Below are 10971 nucleotides of genomic sequence, written 5' to 3' on the forward strand. Positions count from 1 at the left end.
TGCTTTTAAGTCGGAATGTGAAAACAACATGGACACTCTCGTTACTACAAAGATTTGTTGGATTTGTATTATTAGAGCTTTCCGACTTGAGTTCATGTGCATTTTCTCAGTCGGGAAATTATTTTTCTATATTATATGATGCTTCTTACGTCCTTTTCGGAGAACCAGAGGACAAATATTTCAATCGATCGCTCAGGCATGGCACCGAAATGAGGCAGCGAAATCTGCATTATGATTCGGTTCTAGTGCATACCAGTTACATAGGTACCGGTGCCATATTGGTACCGGGTTTCGGTACCCAACCCTAATTTTGAAGAATGTTAGGAACAGAGCAGTTGATGGTAGCAATTGACCTCTACAGTATGGAAAAAAATACTATGGAAGTCAATGGTCACCGTTAACGGTTTGGTTACCCACATTCTTCAAAATATTTTTTTTTGTGATCAACAAAAAAAGGAAACTCATACCGGTTTGGAACAACTTGAGGGTGAGTAAATGACAAAATTTTCATTTTTGGATGAATTATCCATTTAAACCTAGTACTAAACATTTATATTTACAGCAGGGGTGTGCAATAATGACAAAAAATGAAATCTCGACATTTTCGGGAATTTTGGCTATAACGATAATTAGATTATATTTTGCTGAGCGTGTTATTGTGCTGGTACTTTGGCAGGTTTAGGACTGCCGTAGACATCTGACTCCCAAAGATTTTGATATTCTTCATATTCTGTGCGGTGATTAGTTTGCAGGAGTAACAAATTGATTTGTACCTTTTATGGGCATTTTTATATTTATAAGACCAATTTTTTCTAACCTAATTAAATGTCTGCATCATCTTTTCGGTCAAATTCTTAAATTGAATCAATAGATTTACATAGTAAGACACTATAGGGCTGTTAGCAATAAAATAAAATCAGTATCAACAAACTTTGTGTTTGCAATGCAGAGGTGGCATGCAGAATCTGCATCTGAATCGGCATTTACACTGTTTAATGCAGGACATGAATGCATTTAACCTGCAGTTACAAACGCATACTTAAAGTTTTTATGTTTAAAAAACAAAACGTTCAATAGTGATATTTGAAATGATTTTGGGAAAAAGGGAAATATACAGTACTTTAAATATAAACCTAAATTTGCCAGTAGGTGGCGGCAAATCACTGCATGAATGAGTCAGTCAATACGTTTATATGGACAACAATACTCCCGATTTTAATACGATTAAGACAATACTCTGATTAAGAATCTACTATGTTAAAGAGATTTTTGATTACCTTAATCCGGCTAAAGTCATAATCGAAGTAAACAGAAATCGAATTAAGACGCATTACTGAAGTGTAGTATAGACATGTAAACACCATAATCACATTATTACCGTCGTGTAGGACTTTTCACCACATTTTGCGACAGGATACACACACGGCAGTGGTCAACCGTTTGACGGCAAATAAAACACCATAATCATAATATTGGCTTATTTAGAATAAGGTAAATAATTAGATTACTGATGTCCATGTAAACGTAGTCAGGGAGTCATTCATTCAACCAATTCGTTCAAACGGCTGATTGATTCAGTAACGAAACACCGTCGTGTGTTGCTCAGAGATGCAAAATAGTTCTGCTGTGGCTTCCTTTGGAACTATTTTCGTTGATGAAATAGAGCAAAAAGAGGAACTTGTGTCTAAAATGTAAGTCAATTAATATTAACTTCTTGTTTATTGGACTGTTTTATAAAATCAATATCACATTTGCAATCGTCTGATATTTGGAGAAAAAACTATACTCTTTGTGTGATATTAACTATATCAGATATAAATATATAAGACATTTAAAAGTCATACGGGGGCATATTTGCCCCCTTATGTTGAATTTTGGGGGGAATCTAAATGTATTTTAATAGACTAAATCACGCAGTGGAAGTGTGAACTCTAAATGTGCACGCGCAATAGTCTAACCTACATCTCAGTGTATGCGCGCACTTTATGGGTGTGCTTTTGTTTGGCTTTTGCGATATATATTCGATAATGTCAAATCGCGTATCGTTTAAACAAGAATTACAATATTATCGTAGACGATATATATCGCACACCCAAGTTTATTACTATTGATATGGTGCAATTACCTTCCGCAATGCAGGAGCCATCTTGTTGGTTAGTGTTCCTGCGACTATCATGACATCAGCCTGTCTGGGACTGGCTCTGAACACAACACCAAACCGATCCATGTCATAACGAGGGGCGGCCATGTGCATCATCTCCACTGCACAACATGCCAGGCCAAAGGTCATGGGCCATAAGGAGCTCTGAAATACAAACATTTTTTTACATTTTTACAAAAAAATATGATAAGCTACAGTCCAAATTTTTATGGTTAGTCAAGTTTAAAAAAAAAAATAAATTAATACTTTTATTCAGCAAGGATGCATTAAATTGATCAAAAGTATTAATAATGGTACAAAAGATTTCTCTCTTTTCATCAAGCTCTCTATTCATCAAATAATCTTGAAAAAAAAAAGTATTATGGCTTCCACTAAATATTAAGCACCCCAACTGTTTTTAGCATTGATAATAATCAGCATATTAGAATGATTTCTGAAGGATCATGTGACACTGAAGACTGGAGTAATGATGCTGAAAATTCAGCTTTGCATCACAGGAATAAATTGTTATTGATCAAATAAATGTAGCCTTAGTGAGCAGAAGAGACTTCTTTCAAAAACATCTGAAAAGAAAAAAAAATCTTCAGCCACCTCATTTTTAAACGGTAGTGCATGTATTTAGTGTTTTTAAAACACAGTTTTGTAATGCTGGGTACACGCCACAAGATAATCGGGCTGATTTTGGGCCGATTTCTCCCCTTCCGACAATCCTAGGTAATGTCCCGATTATCTTGGTGGTTCTAAAGATTATCTTATCAGATTTTCCTGTGGTGTGAGGTGTGTTAAGAGTGACTGAATCTGCTCGGAAGAACGTCGGAGTCGCCCCGATCGCAAATCATGTTGAATATTTACGATCAGAATTCCTGATGTGTGGGGGGAACCCCGAGGACACCACACACTATAGGAGCAAAACGGTTAAATCTAGGATATTTTGTCCTCATGTTTGTGGTCTCTCACATCTTGAAGATCTTATAAGACTTTTAAAATCTTTTAGTGTGTACCCAGCATGAGTGTGTAAAGCAGGGGTGTCCAGTCCTGTTCCTGGAGGGCCGGTATCCTGCAGAGTTCAGCTCCAACCCCAATTAAACACATCTGAACCAGCTAATCAAGCTCTTATTAAGCATACTAGAAACTTCCAGAGAGGTGTGTTGAGGCACGTTGGAGCTAAACTCTGCAGGACGGTGGCCCTCCAGGACAGAGTTTGGAGACCCCTGATGTAAAGAGTTACGTACTCTGCGCGCCCAGTTGACCAGATCGTCCAGCTTGGTGATGATGTATTCACCCTTGCTGCTGACCGCTGAAGCTGGTCTTGGTGCCAGAGCTGTGCTTTTCTCTCTGAACGGGACCAGACTGGAAAGAAGGGTATGCACAGTTAGTAATAACTACACAGTTAATAGTGTAATAGTTATTCCGTAACTGCCCAAGATGGGTGACACACAACCATAACAAAACCATCCACTTCGCACCTTGTGGTGTTTTCATCCTTTTTGTCTGTCAGAGGAACCTTTATATGAGCAGAAAATGATGAAATGGCCCTACATTACAAGCACAATATCAAGTTTAAAAAGGTGTTACAACATTTTATATAAAATAAGGAAAAAGATACTTAAAACTAGGGATGTAACGATTCACTCAACTCATGATTCGATTCACGATTTTGATTTCACGATTCGATTCGATTCACGATTATTATAATTTTTTTTTACAAAATTAGATTTAAGACAAATTATGAAAGCTGGTCCATATTAAAATTGTCTTTTTTTAAAGAACAATTTTACCATCAGTCTGTAGTTAGTAAATTACAGGTTCATCAGCATGAAAGTAATTATGACTGCTGTACCATAATCATGGAGTCTGATTATCATAATTACTCGTGTCTCAGTTTCTGTGTTTGATTCAAATGATCCTCAGGTGTTTGCGTACCTGGATCCAAAGCTACCAGACAGTCATTTGAACCTTTAGTCAGTCAACTCAAGAAGCATGAATCTTGTCGAAAACTTTATAAATTGAGATTCTTTTTAAAAACTACTGGTCAGTGCTGAGCTTTGGGGGTTTGAGAACAGAAAAAAAGTGCCAAAGACTAAAGAAAAAAGGTGCAAAAGCTATCATTAGGAACTCTTCAAAAGGTATGTACACTTAGATAATAGCCTAATATATACCCTTTAGGGAGAAGTAACTAGATATTGTGTTCAGAAATTAAAAATTGATTCCCACAACCTATTAAATTCTTTCCTTCATTTTAGTTCAATTGTGACCATGTTATACTAATTTGTTCCCTATTTTAATTTAGTTTAACCTGGGACGTGATTTAACTCAAATGAATTAGTACACAGATTGAACTAATTTTGAACAGATTTAACCCTTGTGCTGTGCTGAAAATCATTTACCTAACTTGGTGTTTCCAACCTGCCTACAAAAATTGCTTATAAATCTCACATTATGCTAGATTATATTGCTATATTTCAACTAGCACAGGTTTTGTATGTTGTTTTTGGAACTGATTGGTTGTAAGTCTCTTTGATCTGAGCTTATGCACCTGTTTTTTTAAAGTGAACATAGCCAGAATTATCCACAACTGTTCAAATTGCATCCCAAGTTAATGTATCTTGATTTAAGAATGTTTAGATATTTTTTTTTTGTAGTGCATGCAACATTTAATGCCATGACTTTCTTAAAAATGATAGCACACCTTTTCTTAGCAAACCAAACAATTTAAAGTGTTATCCTTGTCTGACACACAAACAGACCAAGTTACAGACCAACGTTTTTCAGAAAAGAGAATGTTTTTTTTTTTTTTATTGGTAATTGAAATTTGGCCAAAGTATTGTTTGAATATAGAGTACAACACATATTGAAATGAATTCAACAGTCTGAAATGTGAAAACACTCTTCCAATGGCACAAACCTGTACAAACATCACAAGGTTTATCAATAAATTAAAGGCAAGATTCTAGTCCTATTCTTCAAAACGGGTCAGAACACCAGCTGACCAGGATGATTAAAGGTGAGCTGTTAAGACTATTCTCTATCAAATAAACTTTTATTATACAAGAGTATAAAATCATACTATATCTTTAGCCTTGTATGTAGTATGAAGCCTGGGAATTTCACTGCATTTACAAGGATAGCTCTACATTTATTTACACTTAATTCAGGGTTTAGTCTTCAGAAAGCAGCCTGTGGAAGTGATCGGTTCTCTTCTTTAAAACATTTCTGATGTCATCCTAGAAACAATCAAAAAACAAGTTAATCATTACTAAAAATTACTACTCATTTTTCACGTAATTAAAACAAGTACTTGGAACAAGTTTTTTCTCTCTCTCTCTATGGGTGACTTTCCCATGTTTGACTCTTATATCATTGGTTACTGTTTAGGAACAAAAGTATCTGGCCTGGTTTCTCTACTTTATAAGTTACATTATTAGTTTCAATAAATGGCCTTTTGAACTGGGTAGGTAATTTGTTATTATGTTTTATGCTATATATGCTTAAATATGATGCGATTTCAAGTTTTCCTTTCTCTTTGGAGTGTTACAAGCTGATTGTGCATAGATAAGATCCCTGAAGTTGCAAAGACTAAAGTCTCAAAACCAAAAAGATATTCTTTATCAAAGTTAAGACTCTGCCACGCCCCCCTAAAACGGCTCATTCTAACACGCCCCCACATATCTACCTCACCATGTGGAAATAAGTATTTGAAAAATAATGTGTTTTTTGAACATTAAAGCATGTCAACATATTCTGTTACACCAAATACACAAAATAATGATCTTTAAAAAAGCATCATATGACCCCTTTAATAATTATTATTATATACAGTATATATAGACTGATGTTAATGGCTAAAAACACTCACTGCATGCACTAGTTTCTCCATGTACGGAATGAGCTTTTGCAGCTCACGGTCCTCTTGATCTCCGACCCAGCTCTTTATGGGAATCATATTCATCAGCTAGAAAGAACAAACACAGATCCAATAAGAACATGTCACTGATATACTGGTTAGACTTTCTGTTTAACAAACCCTTTTACATAGAAAAGGTAAGGACAAGCATACGTGATATGGGAAGGTGTGAGGGGCGTTGTCCAGGATGACCGTCTTTGACAGGTCTCTCTCCAGAACAGTCAAGTCTTTAATGTAGTGTCCAAGCACACAGGCGCAATCGTCCTGATACAAACGATGCCTTTAAAACAAGAACGCCACTGAATTACATTTTCATACTTCCTTCAAAGCTAAGTTTGTGACCTGTAAACAAAGTGAAAATAGATAGCTCCCAATAACTCCTTATTATTGGGAGCTTAAACGGTTAAGTTATTAATTTAACGGTTAATTTAGTTACACTAAATTAAAGTGAGAAATGGTGCCTTGGCAACTAGCTGAAATAAAATATTTTATTTCAAGTAACAATTTTTTTTAATGGTTTTAATTTTAGTTAGTTAACTATAAGAACCCTGAAAGACGTGTGACATTTTTGATCAGATGATGTAATTATCGTAGTCAGTTAGACCAGTGGTTCCCAACCCTGGTCCTGGAGGCACCCCAACACTGCACGTTTTGCATGTCTCCTTAATCAATCACACCTGATTCAGGTCATCAGCTCATTAGTAGAGACTCCAAGACCTGAAACTGGTGCATCAGAGAAAGGAGACATGCAAAATGTGCAGTGTTGGGGTGCCTCCAGGACCAGGGTTGGGAACCACTGAGTTAGACCATTGTTTGGCTCTCAGGTTAATAAAAATGTTACGAGATTTGCAGATGGCCAGCTGAGAAGCATCTCCAGGACAATTTAGGGTACATGGCATTCAACATATGTCTCACCTAAAGAGCTTTTTATTAGGGTCCAATATATCTACAATCTTTTCTGCATATTCCTTTTTTGCAGAGGTGTAAACAAACATCTGGAAAAGAAAAAAAAAACATCAGAACAGATTTATTAATAGATTTATTCACTGGCAACAATTAAGGCCCGTTCACACCAACACAAATGTTCAGCACAAAAATTCGTTCTGGTTTTCGCATACCATTTGAGTGAATGAAAATGCAAAAATCATTTTGCTGACAATAGGTGGCACTTATGTAAAAGCAGAAACACCTTTCCGTTTACGCCACCCTCTTTTCATGGAGAAGAAATTTAGTCATTTACATGTTTTCAAAAAGCCATTCAGAGTTCTGTATTTGACGTGGTGTTCAAATAACACTATTTTATGCTTTATATAACAAAAGCAGCTCTAGGCATGTGACCAAAAGCCCAAATCTTATTGGTAGCATTGATGCATGTGAATCGGTTGCATTGATGGCATGCAAACGTCCATGTCAGACACATTAAAGGTAATATCACACAATATTTGAAAAATGCTTTTGACCACAGTGTCGGACCGAGTCCCAAAACACACTCGCTGCCAATCAGCAGTAAGGGGCGTGTCTAGTAATGATTACATGGCATTCAACATATGTCTCACCTAAAGAGCTTTTTATTAGGGTCCAATATATCTACAATCTTTTCTGCATATTCCTTTTTTGCAGAGGTGTAAACAAACATCTGGAAAAGAAAAAAAAAACATCAGAACAGATTTATTAATAGATTTATTCACTGGCAACAATTAAGGCCCGTTCACACCAACACAAATGTTCAGCACAAAAATTCGTTCTGGTTTTCGCATACCATTTGAGTGAATGAAAATGCAAAAATCATTTTGCTGACAATAGGTGGCACTTATGTAAAAGCAGAAACACCTTTCCGTTTACGCCACCCTCTTTTCATGGAGAAGAAATTTAGTCATTTACATGTTTTCAAAAAGCCATTCAGAGTTCTGTATTTGACGTGGTGTTCAAATAACACTATTTTATGCTTTATATAACAAAAGCAGCTCTAGGCATGTGACCAAAAGCCCAAATCTTATTGGTAGCATTGATGCATGTGAATCGGTTGCATTGATGGCATGCAAACGTCCATGTCAGACACATTAAAGGTAATATCACACAATATTTGAAAAATGCTTTTGACCACAGTGTCGGACCGAGTCCCAAAACACACTCGCTGCCAATCAGCAGTAAGGGGCGAGTCTAGTAACGACAGGGAGAAGAGAGCACTCAGTGAGTGCACAGGACAGATATTAGCTGAACGGCTATAGATGGCAGATAAAAAAAAAAGAGGAACATTTCGGAGGAACACAACATTAAAAAGAAGAGTTACGATCAGGCAAGAGGTAGGACCCGCGTAAATATTGGAGCAGCTTTCCAGCAGTGGAGAGAACTCAAGGAGCGGGAAGGCCTGGAATTGGACGCCGAGGTTGCTTTGTTTCTTCTTGATAGGCGAGTTATGTTGATTTTGCTTTGTTTCACACAACTAATCTGTGTTGGCTTTTGATTGAATATGCTGCGGCCGGCATAGCAGATTCAGCCATCGTCACTGCCAGGGTTGTGTATGTACGTGTGGGGCGGAGTTATCAAAATAGGGGCAAGGTCCTGTTGGGGTATGGGCGTGTTTGTTTTGGTGCTTTCAAATATCAACATTGTTTGGCAAAATTCGCTCAGCACACTTTAACAGCTGTTCAATCAAATTAAAATGCGTAGCGCATCAAATATTCATCTTGGTGCGAACAGGCATTTAATGTTTTAGTGTAATGTTCACATTGTTTACCTCAAAATGTTTGGTCATGGCTTGTAGAAACTCTTTGACATATGGTCTGAGGATCACATAGACCTGTGAAAAGATGTTTGATGAATCACAAAAGCAACACAACTGTAAACCTTTTCCATGACAGCTGCAGGACGTTAACCACTATTCCAACAAATACATGTATGAGATGAAAAGATGTTTGATGAATCACAAAAGCAACAACTGTAAACCTTTTCCATGACAGCTGCAGGACGTTAACCACTATTCCAACAAATACATGTATGAGAAGCTTAAAGGAATATTTCATACAAAAATGAACATTTGCTTAAAGTTTATTCACCCTCAGAACATCCAAGATGTAGATGAGTTTGTTTCTTTATGGGAACAGATTTGGAGAAATGTAGCATTACATCACTTGCTCACCAATGGATCCACTGCAGTGAATGGGTGCCGTCAGAATGAGAGTCCAAACAGCTGTTAAAAACATCATAATAATTCACAAGTAATCCACACCACTCCAGTCCATCAGTGAACGTCTTCTGAAGTGAAAATCTGCATGTTTGTAGGAAACAAATCCATCATTAGAATGTTTTTAAATTCAAACCGTTGCTTCCAGCTTAAACATGAGTTCTCTATTCATAATATTGCTTCCTCCAGTGAAAAAGTCTCGCTTGAATCAGGAGAGAAATATGCACCATATACAAGTGAAAACAGTCCAGTTCTAAACAAACATGGGTGGACTTTGATGTGAAAGAACAACAGGGGATGGACTTTTTCACTGGTGAAAGCAATATTATGGATTATGGACAAGCAAGAAGTGAAGATTTACTGTTAAAACACCTTAATGATGGATTTGCTTCTTATAAACATGCAGCTTTTCGTGTCACAAGATGTTAATTGATGGACTGAAGTCGTGTGGATTATTGTGATGTTTTTATCAGCTGTTTGGACTCTCATTCTGACGGCACCCCTTCACTGTAAGAGAATCCATTGGTGATCAAGTGATGTAATGCTACATTTCTCCAAATCTGTTCCCATGAAGAAACAAACTCATCTTGGAACAATTTTTTTCCCAGAATGTTTAATTTTGAACATTAACTACTAGTTTTACCAACCTTGTACTTGTGATCTTGAAAGTGGGTATTGAAGGTGTATTCTGCATCATGAATCACATTGAGTGAACTGAACACGAGGGTTTCATCCTAGAATCGTACAAAAATTAAATCCAAAGAATCACAAACCAGTCACTTCTTAACCTCAATCTAATCAGTGAGAACAGTGGTCCTCTAGTCAGCGTCATTTACATGACTGTTAAAGCATCTCTCAATGGGGGGCTCTTATGGGGGGATTTTTTTAATTTGAGGGAGGGAGTTTTTTTTGTTGACATTTTTAAACTACAATCATCCAACCTAAAAGTTAAAAGTAAATTTTTTTATATTATATTATTTTTATATTAATTTAAACAATTATATTCATTTAGTAACATAAATATATCTTAGTGTAGGCTATATCTTTAGAGTTTTATAATTCATTATCTTCTTATCTTCTTGTCCATCCACCAGTTCACATTTACAACTGCGCGTGTTCTGCATAAAAATAAGGGTCGTTTTTGGCTTTGGTCTAAACAAAGAGCAGAAGGGCTTATTGAAAAATGCTAATTCATTCTCTGCCAGCAGGTGGCGCTTTTTGCCAGGAATATAGTCGTTTCCCCGGTAACCGCAGTAAACAAAGCAGTGCAGCACCTGACTTTGAAACTTGCAGCGTTCATATTTAATAAATTAAACCATAGCCTTTTGAAGTGTAAGCCATATCTCAATTTACATGTATATTTCGTTTTTTTCACTGGAGCACCACCTGAGTCTTCTCCTCCCACTTCTACCAGTGATCCTTGTTTCCTTCCCGCGGTACTACCTGCGCACATATCAATAGCATCACTGTTGTAGGTTGCCACGTTGAGGGGAGAAATGGGTTGAAATTTGTATGCGTCGATCGTGTGAGAAAAATGTCTTTCATACAAGATCTGGCAACTGGACAACCTTGGAATTTGTTGACGTGATTATTCATATAATGAGGTTTGGCCCATACAAATTACGGGAGTTTTACCGGAAGCGAATGTAGCAAACATAAAATATGCCCAGTGGGATTTTTTTTTTTAAATAGAAAGATTAAAAATACGGGAAAATATTTAAA

The 10971-nt window shown here is 36.6% G+C and overlaps 2 protein-coding genes across 2 annotated transcripts in view; both read right to left on the minus strand.

Annotated features, from left to right (window-relative positions):
- The window catches only part of LOC107757935 (NADH dehydrogenase [ubiquinone] iron-sulfur protein 7, mitochondrial), a 9844-nt gene extending 6130 nt beyond the window's left edge, over positions 1 to 3714 (minus strand). The window contains exons 1-3 of the mRNA XM_016575543.1: positions 3628 to 3714; positions 3394 to 3511; positions 2126 to 2305 (exon numbers count right to left, since the gene is read on the minus strand). Of these exons, the coding sequence (XP_016431029.1) occupies positions 2126 to 2290 (165 nt within the window). The 5' untranslated portion in view covers positions 2291 to 2305; positions 3394 to 3511; positions 3628 to 3714. The remainder of the gene's footprint in view (positions 1 to 2125; positions 2306 to 3393; positions 3512 to 3627) is intronic.
- Positions 3715 to 4965: 1251 nt separating this feature from the next.
- The window catches only part of LOC107757917 (CTD small phosphatase-like protein 2-A), a 13013-nt gene continuing 7007 nt past the window's right edge, over positions 4966 to 10971 (minus strand). The window contains exons 6-11 of the mRNA XM_016575523.1: positions 9897 to 9983; positions 8803 to 8865; positions 7622 to 7701; positions 6219 to 6345; positions 6018 to 6113; positions 4966 to 5385 (exon numbers count right to left, since the gene is read on the minus strand). Coding sequence (XP_016431009.1) covers positions 5320 to 5385; positions 6018 to 6113; positions 6219 to 6345; positions 7622 to 7701; positions 8803 to 8865; positions 9897 to 9983 — 519 coding nt within the window. The 3' untranslated portion in view covers positions 4966 to 5319. The remainder of the gene's footprint in view (positions 5386 to 6017; positions 6114 to 6218; positions 6346 to 7621; positions 7702 to 8802; positions 8866 to 9896; positions 9984 to 10971) is intronic.

Source organism: Sinocyclocheilus rhinocerous, unplaced genomic scaffold (assembly GCF_001515625.1).
Source record: "Sinocyclocheilus rhinocerous isolate Xijiao unplaced genomic scaffold, SAMN03320098_v1.1 scaffold324, whole genome shotgun sequence".
NCBI lineage: Eukaryota > Metazoa > Chordata > Actinopteri > Cypriniformes > Cyprinidae > Sinocyclocheilus > Sinocyclocheilus rhinocerous.